The sequence below is a fragment of the Muscardinus avellanarius genome (genome assembly GCF_963383645.1).
Source record: "Muscardinus avellanarius genome assembly, chromosome: 16".
NCBI classification, from domain to species: Eukaryota; Metazoa; Chordata; class Mammalia; order Rodentia; family Gliridae; genus Muscardinus; species Muscardinus avellanarius.
The window spans coordinates 73,215,628-73,232,694 of record NC_137802.1 but is presented as its reverse complement, the minus strand read 5'-3'; the positions used below and the strand labels follow the sequence as shown (position 1 = coordinate 73,232,694).

At 60.3% G+C, this 17,067-nt stretch overlaps 1 protein-coding gene across 7 annotated transcripts in view; it reads right to left on the bottom strand.

Annotated features, from left to right (window-relative positions):
* Nucleotides 1-17,067, bottom strand: part of BAIAP2 (BAR/IMD domain containing adaptor protein 2) — a gene marked incomplete at both ends in the record, with an annotated part of 68,529 nt that overhangs the window by 9,483 nt on the left and 41,979 nt on the right. For 6 of the 7 annotated variants that reach the window (XM_080713764.1, XM_080713761.1, XM_080713759.1 and 3 more), the window contains 5 exons: nucleotides 38-262; nucleotides 3,062-3,214; nucleotides 14,475-14,612; nucleotides 15,022-15,093; nucleotides 15,769-15,830. In XM_080713764.1, coding sequence (XP_080569890.1) covers nucleotides 38-262; nucleotides 3,062-3,214; nucleotides 14,475-14,612; nucleotides 15,022-15,093; nucleotides 15,769-15,830 — 650 coding nt within the window. The remainder of the gene's footprint in view (nucleotides 1-37; nucleotides 263-3,061; nucleotides 3,215-14,474; nucleotides 14,613-15,021; nucleotides 15,094-15,768; nucleotides 15,831-17,067) is intronic. The other variant, XM_080713762.1, reaches the window with a different exon arrangement.

Below are 17,067 nucleotides of genomic sequence, written 5' to 3'. Positions count from 1 at the left end.
TGCCCCATCCATCAGCTTCCAGGGGCCCAGGACTCACCCCCACAAACGGCGCGAGTTCCGGGGGCACCGGCAGGGGCTTGGCCCCGGGAATGGGATCCGAGATGACCAGATTGGACTTGGAGGCTGACAGGGCACTGGGGAGGATGGAGCCGTTGCTGCTGGCCATCTGCTGCATCAGCTGGACGGCGCGGTCGGGGATCTTGTTGGGGTCGGCGCAAGCCTGCTGCCACAGCGGTAGCTTCTGGGCCAGCAGCTCCTTGCCCTGAGAGGGAACAGCAAGACCGGAGGGGTCAGGCTGGCACAGGCTCCTGGCAGAGGGCGCAGCCAGACGCCCCCGAGTACCCTGCCTGGCACTGGGGGTGGCCTGGGAGGCCTCTGCCCTGATCCACACAAGACTACCTCACAGAGGGCCTGGTGCATCACCACATGCCACGCAGCCGGGCACGCCGAGGCCTCCCCAGGGGCTCAGAGCAAGGGGAAGTGGGGTGCTCACGACCAGAGGACAGGCAGCTCTTTCTAGATCATGCTGCACCAGGGGGTGAGCGCTGCATGGCAGGCGGGAGGGTCAGGCCCAGGTGCTGGCGATGCAGGAAGGCGGCTCCATCAGAGATGCAAGACTCGCCACTCCTGTCCACCTCCAAGGCTCTGGGGCAGACGGTGAAGGGCGTGCACGCCACAGGTGTGCGCTGGGGTGGGACCTGGGGTCCTGCCTGACGTGCTGTAGGGGCCTGAGGCCTGGAAGCTTGCCCGCCATGTGCAGCCCACTGCAGGCTGGCTGGCTCTCCCTGCCCGACCCTCCCGTCCCCACTAGAGGGCGCAGACGCCTGCCGCTGATGAGCAGACCCAAAGAGGTGCCTGCCCTGGGAGGCCGTGTGTAGGCACCGGGCAAGCATGCAAGGGGCGTCCCCTGGGCACACAGGCTCCATCCTGTCCTTGCCCTGCACCTGCCCACAGCTGCAGCAGGCCCGGGCAAGCCAGAGGAGAAGCCTCTGGGGAGGGGGGGCACTGGTCTCCTTGGCGCCCCAGGCTCTGGGGACCAAGGCCACTCGTGTGTAAGCACATGTGTGATCCTTGGGCCTCTCCTTCACTTAAGATAACATGGCCAGGGTTTCCCTGGTGGGCTCATCTACCTGGCCACATCTAGCCTCGTCCCAAAGCAGGCCTCGCCCCACCTTAGCTCCTGCCCTGTGCCGTGGGTGACATGCTCACTCGCCCTGCCAAGATCTGCTTCTGGAAAGGGGTCTGTCCTGCCTCTGGGCCTTATCTGCCCCTGGGGGCTGCAATCAGCTCTCTCTAGCCTGCTGGACCTCTGACCTCTGACCCCAGGCCTTCCAGGGAAGCAGCCCAGGCAGCCCCTCCCTGGAGAGTCCTTCCCTTTGAAGAGCTCCTGGCCACCTTTGTCCTGCAGGGCCGTGCCAGGTCCCCAGAGCAAAGCTTCCTAGGACAGAATCCCCCCACCCCTCAGGAAGCCACCGAGGGCAGACAGCAGCAAGCCCGGGGCAAAGGACCCGTGATGGGGTGGCCCTCTGGGGATCACCAAGGGGAGGGTAGAGCAGAGTAGCTGGGGCATGGCAGAGGCCACGCAGAGAGGAGGCGGCTCAGGACCGCCATGTGCCCGTTTGGTGTCTGGGAGGCCCTGAAGCAGTGTGGGGGGACACGGCCTGAGAACCCAGGCTCATGGCTGCCTGGGGACAGAGGAGTAGGGCCTGTAGGATGGGGGAGGGCAGCCAGTTCCCCTCCTAAGCTGTGGCAGCTGCTGGACACGGGCCGGGAAGGCCTGGGGGCCAGCAACATGCCCGGCCTTAGCCAGCTGGCGTCAGGCCAGAGTTGGGGGGCCTTCCGTACTGCCAAGTGAGCAGCGCCTGGGTCCAGAGGCCACTCCCGGGACAGAGGGCGGCCAGGCCGTGGTCTCACCCCATCAAGGAGCACATGGGCCGCGTCCAACGGGCCACCAGCTCGGGCCTCACCAAGACAGGGCAGAAGAGCCAAGATGACGATGAACCCCAGCAGGCTGTCAGTACAGTGGCTCTGGAAACACACCTGACTTTTTTTTTTTGGTGGTACTGGGGTTCCTGGAAGCCCTTCTACCTCCGGGCCACACTCCCACGGGCTACACTCCCAGACCTATTTTTTAACTTTTTTATGTGGAAACAGGGTCTCTTAAGCCAGTGCGGCTGGCTCCGAACCAGTGCGATCCTCTTGTCTCCACCTCCCAAGCGCGGGGATTACAAGCGTGCGCCACCACGCCCGGCGTTTTTTTGTTGTTGTTGTTGTTGTTGCAGGATTGGAGTTTGAACCCAGTGGCATTCTACCTCCAGGGTACACCCACCAGCCCTATTTTTAAATTTTATTTATTTATTTTTTTGGTACTGGGGGTGGAACCCTCAGGCTTTTCTACCTCCAGGTTATATTCCCAGACCTATTTTATACTTTACTTGGAACAGGGTCTCACTGAGTTGCTGAGAGCCTCACTAAGTAGCTGAGGCTGGCTTTGAACCTGTGCGATCCTCCTGTCTCAGCCTCCCAAGCGCTGGGATTATAAGTATGCGCCACCATGCCCGGCTTATTCTCTTTTTGGTGGTACTGGGGTTCCTGGAAACCCTTCTACCTCCGAGCTACACTCCCAGACCTATTTTATATTTTATTTGGAAACAGGGTCTCTTAAGCCAGCGGCTGGCTTCGAACCTGTGCGATCCTCCTGTCTCCGCCTCCCAAGCGCGGGGATGACAAGCGTGCACCACCACGCCCGGCTTATTCTTTTTATTTTAAAACAGGGTAAGTAGCTGAGGCTGGCTGAGAACCTGTATCTTCCTGTCTCTGCTGCCCAAGCACTGAGATGACAAGCGTGCGCCACCGCGCCGCGCCCGGCTGACTGAGCGGTTTCTAAAGCAGGTCTCCAAGGGCCCACGCCCTTTGCTCTGATAATCTTCCCTCTAGAACTCTCAAAGCGCAGGGTCGTCCAGCCCTGCGGTGTCGTCCAGCCCTGCGGTGTCGTCGCGGGGACCCGCCTCCCCAGGCCGGGCCCACGCCTGTGGGGCGGGCAGACCCAGTGTGCGCTTACCTTGGAGTGGTAGGCAGCAGAGTTCTTGGCCACGGCGCACTGCTTCTCCACCAGGAAGCAGAACCTCCTGCGCTCCTCGGTGAGTGCGGTCTTGTAGCCGTCCGACACGTAGTTCTCCAGCTCGCCCTGCTTGTTGCTGATGGCGTCGATGTACTGGGGGCGGGAAGGAGGGGTAAGCACAGAGCCGCACAGACTTAAACATGTCCTGTTCTCGCAAAGGGGAGGCTGGAAACAACGCTGTCTGGGGCCACTTGGGGAGGCCTGATGGCACACCCCATGGCACTCGCATGCTTGCCCTTGTAGAGCAGCGCATCCCCACACAGGGGACACAGGCCCAGGGGCAGGCTTGCCTCCCCGGGCTCTCCCACAAAGGGGGCATGGCTTCGGGTGGCAGGCCAACCCCTCCAGGTGGGTGGAGGAGCTGCTCAGTCCCAGCTCCAAGAGCCGCCGGGCGGCGTCCCACGGAGCTCCTGCAGCAGGAGCCGCAGCCCAGACAGCCTGACCCAGGGACCCAGCTGAGCCTGCTGCGGGAGCGCCCCCCCAAGGCTCGTCTCAGCCCTTTCCTACCTGCCCCAGCGACCGGCCGTGGGGGCAGTAGGGCACCTTGTGGACGGTTGTCCCAAGAGCCACAACCCCGGAGAGAGGGTGAGAAGTCAGGCTCGAGGTCTCTGGGGGAGGCAAGCCCGGAGGGCTGCGGGCACAGAAACCTGACGGCAGGCCCCTTCCTGGAGCTCACGGAGGTCAGGACAGGACACTCCGGGTGACCCTCACAGCGCCAGGACCCTGGTCTCCCACGCTGCTGTTGCCCGAGTGCCTCCCGGGGCCTCCTGGGGTGAGGCACACGCCCCTCAGTCCTCATGAATGCTCTGGGCTCGGGAGAGGTGGGGACCCCTCCAGCGCCCCCCAGCCTGATCCAGAGATTCAACCCTAACGGCTTAACAGCCATGGGCATGGCTCCGACCTCAGCGGCTGCCCTGACCCAGTTGTTCTGTGTCCCTGGTAGACACCAATCCACCAGGGATGGGATCTCACCAAAAAACAAAGATGAACTCTTCCCCCAGAGCAAGCCTCCAGACCCAGCTACTGTTCTGAACATACCAGGTGGGAGCACCCCTGAAAACCGCATGGGCGCAGAGGAGTCACACCAGGGAGGTCTAAGGGGGCTGCTGGGACTGGGGGAGGGGAGCTGGGGTTTAATGGGATAGAGTCTCCCTTGGGGAGGATTTAGAATATGAGCAGAATGGTCACACATCAACGAGAAAGTGCTTTACGCCCGTGGTGAACTGTACACTTCAGAACAGTTAAAATGCGTATTTCAACAACCTATAAAACAAAACAAAAGTAGTCTGAACAAACCCACAGGCAGCAGAAGTGGGCCAGGGGAGCTGGGGAAGGGCCACAGGGAAGGGCGCCCACTGTAGGCAGGTGGGGCCCAGTGGCCTGGTGCTAGGCCTGGCTGGGCGCGTGGTTGGTGACAGGGTGACCCCAGCCCCAGCGCTCTGCCTCTGTTCCTCGGGCAGGACATGCCAACCCCCCAACATCTCTGCCATTACTCTCATGGCCTGGCTAGCAGGTCACGCCTCCTAGCCTGGTGGCGCTGTATGGCCCTCAGTGCAGCTGCGCACAGCTAACCAAGCCGGCACCTCCCACGGTTCCTAATGCCGCCATGACAGTTAACTGAGGCTCAGCCTGGGCCCCGCATGGAAGAACGGCCTCCAGTGTGCACCCAGGCCACTGGGCTGGGGACGACACTCCATCACAGAAGGAGGCCTGGGAGGGCTGTGTGGCCCTGAGGCAGTACCTACCCCCGCCCGGTGTTTCCAGGGTCCCTGCCACGCCCCACCTCACCTCCTGTGCCCACCGTGGGGCCTGGGGCAGTGTCCACAGGGCCCCAGGATCCCGGCAAGGCTTTTGCCGAATTGCTGCCTGTCCTCCAGCAGGGGGCAGCAGCCCAAGGGTGCCGTGCAGCTCTGACTCAGCGTGGGTGGGCAGCTGAGCTGGTGGGCGCCAGGGAGCCAGGAGCAGGCTGTTCCCGGGTCCTCCCCACGCAGGGCTCAGCCGGGGGTGAGGAGGAAGCCAGCAGGTGTGGGCCCATCCCTAACGTGGCCACCAGTGCCAGAGGACCCACTGTCCCCGAGGGCCGGGCGCTCAGCCCTGCCACCCAACAGACCCCACCTCCTTATACCCAGAGAGCTTCTTAAACAAGCCTCAAAATGGCTGGCTCACTATGGCCCCGCACAGGCCCCAGCATCAGGAAACACGCATGGCTTTCCCAAGTGGCTGTAGGGCTCAGCCCTGGCTGCCTGCTGGGAACCAGGGCGGCAGGTGGGGGGCGAGGAGCCGAGACACTGAGCGAAAGCTGAGGGCGGCCACGAAGGACCCTCTGCAGTGGGCTCCATTCTGTTTTCCCGGCTGCGGAGGCTGCCTCTGCCTCCACCGCTGTCCTCACTCCTCCTCCTCCACCTCCGCTCCTCCTCCTCCACCTCTCCTCCTCCGCCTCAGGCCTCAGGAGCGCCTAGTACTTTTCCTGTGGTTACGCAACATGCCTCCAGCTCCTGCTCCCGCTCCTCCCTGCTCTCCACACTTCCTTCTCCTGGCAGTGGGGAGCGGCCATTAGATGCACCCCAGGGCCTGGGGCCCGAGGGCTCCTGGGAGCTGTGGAGGACACCTGGCTGACTACACCCTGGCCTTGGTGCCAGTGCCAGGCTCCTGTCCCAGCTTTAGAGGGGTCTGGATGGGCGGGTGCGTGTCAGGGAGACAGGTGGACCCCAAACGGGGCTAGAGCGCCCTCCGCCAAAGCACTGCTCAGCCCAGGCCTGCAGCCCCCCAGCGCCCCACTCGCGCTGCCCCCAAGGTGGTCAAATGCTGCACTTAGCTACCACAGCCCTCTAGCTTCAACGCCCCTGGTACTGGCCCATGCCAAGGGGCAGAGAGAGGCTTGGACAGAGGCCATGACACCCAGTGGGAGGCAGCTCCTGAGTGCACAGGGCTCCTGAGGGAGAGGGAGGGAAATCCCATCTAACCTGCCCTTCGGCCACCGCCTCTTCCCCTCTGGGACTTCCTGGTAGTGGCCAGGCCTGGAGGACAGCTGCGTCCAGGGCCAGAGGGGCATCACAGGAAACCGAAGTCCTGGCAAGGGAATGGGGTGCTGGAGCAGGCCAAGGAGGGGTTTGAGCGCGACGGCCTCAAGTCATCCCCCAGCGGGCCTTTGGGATGGGAAGGCATACCACAGCGGTCACCTAGGACGGCGGTATAAACCAGGACGCAAGGTCCTCTGGGGCCGCTTGTCCTGAGAACGACACCTGCTAAGCCGAGGCCCCAGTTGGGAGCTGCCGGCGGCGGCAGCGGTTTCTGGGTTTGTAGGCTGCCGCGGCCATCGCTCAGAGGGCCTCTACTCCCTGGAGCGCAGCGCACAGGCACGGCACTGGCCTCATTAGCGGGGTCTGGCAGCCCCAGGTGTCGGGAGGGAATGGTGTCTTATTTTTAAGATTTCCAGCTGGGTGGGATGGCACATGCTTGTAATCTCACTACTTGGGAGGCTGAGACAGGAGTTGGGACCACAGGTTCAAGGACTGCCTCAGAAACTTAGCAAGACTCTCAACAGCCTAGAGAGACCCTGATGCAAAATAAAAACCAAGCTGGGCGTGGTGGCGCACGCTTGTAATCCCCGCGCTTGGGAGGCTGAGACAGGAGGATCGCAGGTTCACAGCCAGCCTCAGCTTCTCAGTGAGGCCCTCTGCAACTTAGTGAGACCCTGTTTCAAAATTTAAAAAATAAGGTTAGGGATATAGCTTAGAGGTAGAATGCCCCCTGGGTTCAATTTCCAGTACCACAAAAAAATAAATAAAAATAAAAAATAAATGGCCGGGCGTGGTGGCGCACGCTTGTAATCCCAGTGCTTGGGAGGCTGAGACAGGAGGATCGCACAGGTTCAAAGCCAGCCTCAGCTACTTAGTGAGGCTCTCAGCAACTTAGTGAGACCCTGTTTCCAAATAAAATATAAAGACTGGGGGTATAGCCTGTGGGTAGACGGCCTCTGGGTTCTATCTCCAGTACCACAAAAAATAAATAATAAAAAATAAAAATAAAATAGAGCTGGGGGTGGAGCTTGGAGGCGGAATGCCTCTGGATTCAATCCCCAATAACACACATGAACACACACACATACACACACAATAAATGAGAATAAAATAAACCAAAGGGTTGTAGTTGTAGCTCTGAAGTAGCCCTTGGGTTCAATCCCCAGTACCACAGGGGAAAAAAGAGAGAGATTCCCCGCTGGGAGCCCCACCAAGGGCCAGGTCAGGAGCCAGGGGGGGGGGGGGGCGTGTCAGCAGCTCCCCTGGGCCTCTGCAGGGGCGCAGGGAGGAGAGACGGTCCCTGTGCCACACGGCCATGGCCACACCAGGAGGGCGTGAGGCCCCGGGAGAGCTGCCTGCTTTGGCCCCAGTCCTGAGCAGTCCAGCTGCCCCAAGCCCCCAACACTCACACCGGGCAGGTCGCAGCGCCAGAGCCAAGCTGGCCAGGCTGCACGGCTGCTGCGTCTGTCTAGGAATGACAGCGGGCTTCCGCAACCTCCTTCTCCAGGCCGCTGACTCCTCATGGAGAAGCCGCGAGTCTGCTGAGCAGATCCTGAAATTCAGGCCAAGTGGGCAGCAACAGCTCGGGGGGCGGTGGGACGGAGGGAGTGAGGAGGTGGCAGCCATCCCTATGGGTGGATATGGCCCCCGCGTGGGGCTGTGTCTGAGCTTTCTGGAAAGCGCACAGAATGGCCTACAGCGCCAGGCTCCACAGCAGGCCATCCAAAGCGGCATGGTTCTTGTCCCTGAAGTGGCTAGCCCCCCCCGCCCCGCCCCGCAGCTCCTGCTTCGCTGGGTGCTATGGCGACAGCACTATAGAAACGCCCAGCTGAAAGCATTTAAGACCCACAGAACGCACCCACTTAGTCACCCGGCTGCACAGCCCTGGAATCCAAGGCAGCAGCGACAGGATACCTCTTCCAGAGCGGGCCATGCCTGGGGGGGGTTCTAGAAAAATCCTCCTCCAAGGTTGCTGTGGCTCGCCCCCGTTCTCAGGCACATGAGCTGCCCCTGGAGGTCCTCTGCGGCCTCCACTGTCACCCCTGGGAACGGCAGCTCTCACAGAGACAGCTCAGAGCCCCATTAGCTGTACAGACCCGACTGTTCCGAGTCACCTGCCTGCCGCTGCGGCCCAGGGCCCAGAACTCTGTGCCGAAAGCCTAGAGCCGCAGGGCCAGGCGATGGCAGGTGGCTCCGAGGACCACAGACACCCTCGCCTCTCATCCCAAAGTTCACTGAAACGCTTGGGGCAAGACCTGCCCCAGGGCTGGCTGCTGGACAGGCTGGCCATTCTGCTCTCTGAGGGTCACTGCTATGGTGTGAATGTGCCCCCAGAGGTTGACGTTTAGGGAAGTTAAACGCCAAAGTCACGTGTCAGTGGTATTTGGTGGTGTAGGCCGAGGCTTGCCTTTGGGGGTAGTGGGTGGGTGGGTCCTGCTGGCGGCCCCAGGAAGGCACCTGGCTTTCTAAGATGCGGAGGAGAGCCCACCCTACCTGGTGGGCTTGCTCAGTCCCCACGTGGTGCTGACAGCATGTTCTAGAACTTTCCAACCTCCAGAACTAAATAAATTCCCATTCTTTATTGATTACCTGGCCTTAGGATGCAGTTACAGCAACAGAAGGCAGACTAAGGCAGAGCTGGGTGTGGGGCGCACGCTGTAATCCTAGCACTTGGGAGGCTGAGACGGGAAGATCACAGGTTCGCGGTCAGTCTGAGTTATTGAGTGAGCCCTCCCCAACTTAGTGAGACTCTTTCAAAATAAAAGAATAAAAAATAGGGCTGGGGGTATATCTTGGTGGTAGAAGGCCCCTGGGTTCAATCCCCAGTACCATGAAAGGAAGGATGGAAGGAAGGAAAGGGGGGGATAGGGAGGGAGGGGCGAGTGTGCAAGCAAACAGACTAAGGTAACAGCTGACGAGAACGTCCTCGGAGAAGAGCCGTGTGGCTGCAGGATCACAAGGGCCCAGTGCTCCCGGAGAAAGGCTCCGAGCTCCTGTCAGATTGGCAAGGAGTGCCCAGAGCAACAGGTCCCAACCGCCCACGCCGTGCAAGGCAGCCCCTCCAGCACGTCGGCGGGGTGGCGTGGAGAAGCGTGCAGCCATGCAGGCCGTGCCTGCTGTAACAGGCTGGCAAAGCTGAGGCCATAGACCAAGCTGTCCTGAGGGCCGGTGGGGCTGCAGTGTCCCACTGCCCACCCCTGAAGGAGACAGTGCTCTGTCCACAGCCACCTGTCCCCTGGGCCATCTCCGGCCGTGGCCTCCGGTCTTCACACTCCTGTTTTGCCTGGCAACGCCCCCAGCTGACTTGACTACAGAGAACGGCACCGTCCGCCTCTCTGCGGTGTGAGGTCTGTCCTGCCTGCCTGCTGGGAAGGGCTCTGCTGGCGGGAGCAGCTCCACCACCCGCACCCGCCATGCTCTGCGTCTGGAGCGGCCGGCCTCTGCTATTATCTTTTTGAAGACTGAGAGCTATGGTTATTTTGTCTTTGTTAATTATACAGCCCTTTAAATAGAATGGATCTCTCCCCTCTCTCAGACCGCAACCTGGGAGCTTGGGCCTAGAACACGCCAACCCGGCTAAAGGAATGCAAATAAGACCCAGCCAGAGGCGCTGCTGATGCTGCCTGACAGTGGAGAGAGCAAACTCCTGGGCCCAGCCCATACGGCCAGCCAGCAAGGGCTGCCCCGGCTGCCCACCTGAGCCTCCTCGGAAGACAGGTCAAGGCCCGGCATCCTCACAGCCGGGGCCCAGGAAACAGCAAGGGTCAGCAGCTGCGGGGGCCCTCTGGTCTCAGAGACAGGACAGGGCGCTTGGGGCCACCAACCCATCCAGGCCTTTTGCTCAAGAGCCCTGGAGACACGCCAGCCAGTCTTCCAGAATTCCCTTGCAGACCGCAGAGAGCAAATTCACACCTGCCTCCCCGGGTAGGGCACAGGCCACCCAGGGAGAAGAAACCAGGCCACAGGTGTGACCTGCCCCATCCTACGACAGGCAGCTCAGCACAGAGGTGCCCTGGGCTCCCGCGAGCTGGCACCCCCACCAAGGACCCCGCACATGGGACCATGGAGCCCGCAGGGGAGGCTGCAGCCGGCTCTAGTGGGCCAGGCTCCCTCTCTGCACACTCGCCTCCTTAGGTCTACAGGCGGCTGGGGAAGGGGTGGGCTGTCTCAAGTCATGGTTCCTCCACCTTGGTCCTGGATCCCGTCTGTAGGGTGAGCATGTGTGCACCACAGAAGAGGCCCAGGATTGGGCACAGCTGGGATCACGCCCTGCTGGACGCACAGCGATCCTCCTCGTGTGTCGACACTGCCTCTGGGTAATGCCCCCTCCATGCCCAAGGACAGGCGCCCTCTCGGTGCCTGGACAGCAAACCTGGTTGTGACTGGACCTCGGAACGGAGGGCCATTGTGGGGGGGTCAAGCTGTAAAGGTGGTTCTTGGTACATCCCCCTCTTATATAAAGCGCTCCCGTCCCAGTTAGCGCCCTAAACGCCTCTGAGCTCCTATTCCTTGACCTATAATTAAATTAGTTCTTTCTGTGGAAATCCCAGCACGCAAACTGCTATGAGCAGCTCTTGAACTGCTGGGCTGAGCCCCACGCCTGAGCGGCCATGGCCGGCAGACCCGGGGTAAGCATGATTCCCCCTCTCTCTGGGCCACTGTAGGCCCTCCGCACCCCGAGAAGCTTTGCCCCCATCCCCTTCCACAGCCACGGGTGGCGCCACAGCTCTGGCCTGCCTGTTCAGCCAGGGCCACAGGCGTGGCCACTGCCACATGTGGGCAAGCCCCTGGCTGAGCCCAAGCTCCCACCTCAGCCACGGCCTGAGCCCACTTCTCCCTCAGCTCCATGCAAGCCAGGGCAACAGTTACTGTCATGGAGCCCCACAGACACAGGGAGGTGCTAACCCTAAAAGCAGAGCAAGCAGGTCTGCTGGCCGCCGTGTCCTGGAGGCCAGGCAGGGTCTCCCGGCAGTGCCATGAACTGTGAGCCCCCTGAGCCATGTGGGAGCCGTATGGCAGCTGTGGCTACAGGCCAGCTAGGCAGCAGTCAGCAGCTTAAGGAAGGGGGCTAGCCAGGCATGGTGGCCACGCCGACATCACGGTACATGGGAGGCTGCGACAAGATGACGCAGGTTCAAGGCCAGCCTCAGCAACGTAGGGAGGCCTTCAGAAACTTAGTGGCATTCTGTTTCAAAATTTAAAAAGGAAGCCAGGTGTGGTGGCATACACTTAAAATCCCAGCATTCGGGAGGCTGAGACCGGAGGATCGTGGCTTGCAGCCAGCCTCAGCTACTTAGTGAGGCCCTCCGCAACTGAGACCCTGTTTCCAAATAAAGAATAAAAATACGGCAGGGGGTGTAGCTCAGAGGTCGAATGCCCCTGGGTTCCATCCCCGCCCCCCCCCCCACACAAATTAAATAAGATAAAACAGGGCTGGGAGTGTGGCTCAGAGATAGACTGGCCCTGAGATCAATCTCCAGAACAAGGGAAAAAAAGTAGAAAAGCTGGGTGTTGTGGGCACATCTGTAATCTCAGTGCTTGGGAGGCGAAGAAAAGGCTCAAAACCAGCTGCCGAGGTATCTTAGCAAGACCCTGTTTCAAAACAAAGAATAAAAAGGGTTGGGGATGTAACTTGGAGGTAGAACAACCCTGGTTCAATTCCCAGTACCAAAAAACCCCCAAGCAAACAAAAAGGTGGAGTGGGGGTGAGGGCAGAAAGAGTCCTGCAGCAAGAAAGGTTCTTCCTTGGTAACCAGGACCTGCTGAGTCTTTAGACCCACGACACTGAGGCCGCCCTGGAGGGTGGCGTTCGCAAGAAGGGCGGAGTCTGAGGAGGGGGTGGGCCTTGCAGAAGAACCTGCCCAGCCGACCTTGCTAGCTCACTTGTCCAGGAAGCTCCTCCCCTCAGAAGATAAAGGCGCAGCTTGCTCCACAGAAAGGCCCCAGGGCCCTGTCCTGCCCAGCAGCCACACCCTGACAGAAGCCAGACCCTGGCCAAGCCTGCACAGGCAGCTCTCAGAGCCAGGAGTGAGTGGAGGAAGCGTAGCTGGGCCTCCCCTCCCAGTTCACAGGGACTCAGGGCAGCTGACAGCAAGTGCTCTATTTCCTCAAACCCAGAGCGGCTTGAAAGCCAGGCCTGGGGGCACACATGTACACACTTGCAACCAAGTATTTGGGAGGCTGAGACAGGAGGATCGCAGATTTGTGGCCAGCCTCAGCAACTTGTGAGGTGCTCTGCAACTTAGTGAGACCTTATTTCATAATAAAGAATATAAACAGGGCTGGGGGTGTAGCTCAGAGGTAGAATGCTCCCATACCAAAAAAAAAAAAAAAAAAAAAGCCGGGCGTGGTGGCGCACGCTTGTCATCCCAACATTCGGGAGGCTGAGACAGGAGGATTGTGGTTCACAGACAGCCTCAGCTGATTAGTGAGGCCCTTTGCAACCCAGCAAGACCGTGTTTCAAAATAAAGAATAAAAAATGGGGCTGTAGAATCCCCCTAGGTTCCATCCCCAGTAGTTTTTTTAATTTTTATTTTGATACAGGTTGTTCTCACTAAGTTGGGGAGAGTCTTATTATTTGCTGAGGTTGTCCTCAAACCCGTAATCCTCCTGTCTAAGCCTCTCAAGTAGTGGGATTACAGGCATGTGTCACCACACCCTATTTACTTTGAGACAGGCTGTCACTAAGTTGCCCAGACTGGACTCAAGCTGGTGATCCTTCTGCCTCAGCCTCCTAGTGAAGCTGAGGTTATAGGCACGTACTGGCAGGGTATGGGGCTCTTTTTATGGTGGCAGAGACGGCCAGACTGCCTGTAGCGGTGGCTGCAAATATACGCAGAATCAGTAGACTGTATGCTTTATGGGGAGAACTGGGTAGTAAATGAACTGTCTCCACAATGCGCTACCAGGACACAACAACAAAACCACACGCACTTTACGGAGGGGACTGCAGGCTGATTCCACCCCGCCTGGAAGAGCCTGCCTTGGCGTCCCTGTGGCCAGCTCTCAAAGCAGATCCCGGGAAGGTGTCTCAGATGCACACTCACACCGGCCCAGAGCTCAGGGAGGCTGAGCACAATTACACCTGCACAGAGGAGGCTCTTCACCTCTCTGGCAGAGGAAGGTGACTGCTTGGCCAAGTCTTCAGAGAGTAAAATGGCAGAGGGCCACCGAGGTCAGAGAAGAGAGAATGGTATACATAGGCTGGTTTGTCTGTGCTCCCAGGAGCCTGTTCACAGCACTCAGGATGGCTCAGGGGAGCGCATCCAGACGCTTCCATATGCACACACCCTCAGAGGTGGCCACAGGCCACGGATGTGAGCAGGTCTGAGCACAACGAAGACTGTGAACACAGAAAACTGTACCTGGTGTGGGGAAAGCATGAACTGCTATCACCACTTTGCAAGAAGGTAAGAGATGGCGGGGGGGGGGGGGGGGCGCGGCTCTCCTGTTACCGCTATAACCGCTGGGTCACTTGCCTCCCGGTGCTCAGAATAAGGACACCTGGACCCACAGGGGACCCCGCGGGGCTGCTCAGGCGCGCCCTGCTCTGCAGTGGCTTTGGTCATGGGCTGGGAAGGAGTATGACTGCGGCCCCTCTCCCCAGGGAGAGGCAGAAGGCTGTGGGCACCCCACGGACGTCCCGCAGGTGTGTGCTGTGTTGAGCAGCCTGACCGCCCGCAGGAAGGGCAGGGCCAGGCTGGCGGCCAACCCCGGGCGGCACTGTGCCTCCCCAGGGCGTTTCCAGAGCTGGGCTGCTGCCTCCTCTACAAACACCAGGTGCCCCGCTGTTTCCCTCCCCGTCTGTGCCATGGTGACCTCAGGAATGCCCGGGGTTCCTGGGCCTGCTGTGGGTCGGGAAAATGGCAGGGCTCTGGTGTGCACCGTGTGTCTAAACCCAAGCATGCTCAGCGCACAGCGCCCGCGGTGTGGAGGAACAGGGAGTGGCAAAGCTGGCCCCTCGGGAGCCTCCGTGGCCATCTGTCACGCTGGCGTGGACGCCCTGGCCCTGGGGCAGGTGGTGGCAAGTTCATTAGAGAAACGCTCTGGGGTCCAGCTCCTGGGCAGAACCCACAGGGGCAGCGCGACAGTTTAATTTGGGTTTCTGCTCCTTTGGCCGAGAGCAGGGTGGGGTGACTGCAGGGCAGGGCCAACCTGGGGGCACTGCCCTGGCGGGAAGTCTCCCGGGAGAGGAGAGGCCTGCCCAGTCCCACCCACAGGGCTGCCCTGCCCTCAGCCAAATGCCAGCGAGTGAGCGAGCGAGGGGAAAGCGCTTTTCCTCAGCTGCTGAGAGGCGTGCAGGCCCGGGCAGGGGCCCCCCGTGTGCGCCCACCTGCAGCTCCTTGTCCGAGTACTTCTGCGGGTTCTTGCTGCCCTGGCTCTTCTTACGGAGCTTCTTCAGCTCTGCCTGACACTTGTCCAGCGCGTCCCCTTTGCTCCTCTGCTCCGTCTGGTATTTCTTCAGCGCAGCCTGAGGGTCCGCAACAGAAACAGGCCGGTGAGCCTCACAGGGGCTCCCTTCCGCAGCCAGCCCTCCCTGCCCTTGCTAGGCACAGGCCCCGGGGTGCCAGAAACGCTCAGCCAAAGACCTGGGCCCTACCTGCCACGCAGGTCCCCGCTGCCCCTCCCTCCCTGCCCACCGCGGCGCCATGCCTCCCGCCAGCTGCCAGGCACACGTGGAAAGTTCTGGGGCAGCAAGGCTGTATCGTCATTTACGAGGAGCAGGGAGAGGTGAGGGTACCGCACAGGGGCATCAGACGCAACATGTTCACCCCAGGGCTGCGTGTGGGGCACACCGGCCTCTCAGGCCAAGGGGCCCGCCCGCACAGCAAGCTCCAAGGTCTCGCAGGGCCCCGGCAGGTGCGGCGTGGTGCACTTACGCTCAGGTACCTGGCGTCCAACTCCACCTTCTGCTCCAGCTGCATGAGCAGCTCGTTGTGAAAGGACTTCAGCTGCACAGGGAGAGAAAGAGCAGCCGTGAGCTCCAGTCGGGAGCAGAGTGTGGATGCGGACACCGAGTGCAGGGCCCTGCTCGGTCACGAGGACACACGTGCCAGCGCTGACAGGCTGAGCCTCACACCGCCTGAAGGCCTTAAGTCCCACAGGGGACAGAAACCACCTGCCTCCCATCCTCCTCTGCCCTCCTGGGTCACTCAGAGAGGGGCTGACAGGAGCCAGACCAGAATGGACAGTGGAAAGAGCTCAATAACCCCTCGCTATAAACTGGCGGCTGCAAACCAGTGTCCCCAGCTGTGCTGGTCTGGATGCGCGGTGAGTCCTGTCTGCCTACCCCTGGCAGTGAGGGGAGTCCAAAGGAAATCGGCTTTCCAGCCACAAACAGCAGGCGCTGGGCCCGGGCTGGGGCTAACAGCAGGCCTCGCCCTTGTCCCTCCTCCTGGGCTTCCTGTATCCTGGGAACCCCAGAGCCCTCTCCTGGCTACTCAGCATGGCTCACGGAACATGTCCTGAGCCCTGGGCACGTCTCTGCCTACGCACGTGGCCCCGTGACTGCTGAACGGTCCTGTGTGGACATTCAGCAGGTGGCCGCTCTCCAAATGGCGTCGAATTCCCTGCCCGCTGCGTTTGCCACTCGCACCTGAGGACTGGGCCCTGGAACCCGGACTCACCATCTCTTCCAACTGGTTCTGAATCTGCCTGTGGACTTCTGCCATCTGGAAAAGGACATCTCCTGGGAGGGCAAGATGGCAAGAAAGAACGGGGTTAGACGTTCCAAATCTCCTCCTGCCCCTAACCTGGGGTGAACACCAGAAACCAGCAGGCCGTGCCATTGTAGGGGCTACGGAGGTCCTGCTCAGCAAGTAGGCTGCTGCCAGGGAAGCACCATGACCTCAGGCAAAAGGGGCTCCCACGGGCAGGGCAGGGCTCTAGGGGCAGGAGAGAGGGTACAACAGGAAACAAAATCCTAGAATGGCCAAGGGGCTTGGGCCTCAAATGCACAGAATGTCAGGCATCTCTGGGGGACCCCCAACGTCTGCATCAAAGTAGATGTTCGTGAAAAGGCCGGAGACAGGGAGAGCCTGTGTGCACTTGTTTTAAAATGTGTAAGCCAGCAGGGCATGGTGGCGCACGCTTGTCATCCCAGCATTTGGGAGGCTGAGACCAGAGGATCACGGTTCGTGGACAGCTTCAGCTACTTAGTGAGATCCCCCGCAACTTAGACTCTGTTTCAAAATAAAGAATAAAAAATAGGGCTGAAGCCGGGTGTGGTGGCACACCCTTGTAATCACCATGCTTGGGAGGTGGAGACAGGAGGATGGCGCAGGTTCGAAGCCAGTGCGCTGGCTTAAGAGACCCTGTTTCCAAATAAAAATATAAAATAGGTCTGGGAGTGTAGCCCAGAGGTAGAAGGGTTTCCAGGAACCCCAGTACCACCAAAAAAAAAAAAAAAAAATAGGGCTGAATGTGCAGCTCGGAAGTAGAATGCCCCTGCATTCCATTCCCAGTACCTCAAAAAAAAAAAAAAAAAAGAATAAAAAATAGGGCTGGGGGTTTAGCTAGGAGGCAGAATGCTCCTGGGTTCCATCCCACCACTGGTGTGCACACCGCGGGCCACCGCCCTGTTGCGGGACAGGAGTAATCTGGCTGCAGGAGGCCTCCAACATGGCGGGAGGCCTGGGCTCTCATCTTTCCAGGGCGGCTCCCTTCAGGGAGTTGGACTCCCCTTGGCCAATTGCAAAGGGCAGACAGAGACACTGGGACTGCAGCGGCCTGGGGGTGAGCGGCGGTCGGGGCTACTTCCAGGCTGGACGTCAGGTGGCCTAGCTCGGAGCTGGGCAGGTATCTGGGCTCACTCCCCCTGTGGGGCACTGCCGAATCGCTGGGTCCCAGAGTGGGGGGGGGCTTGCCTGTTCTCCTCCTTGGCTGGACAACTAAGCAAAGCCCCACCCCACCCCCAGCTGGATGCC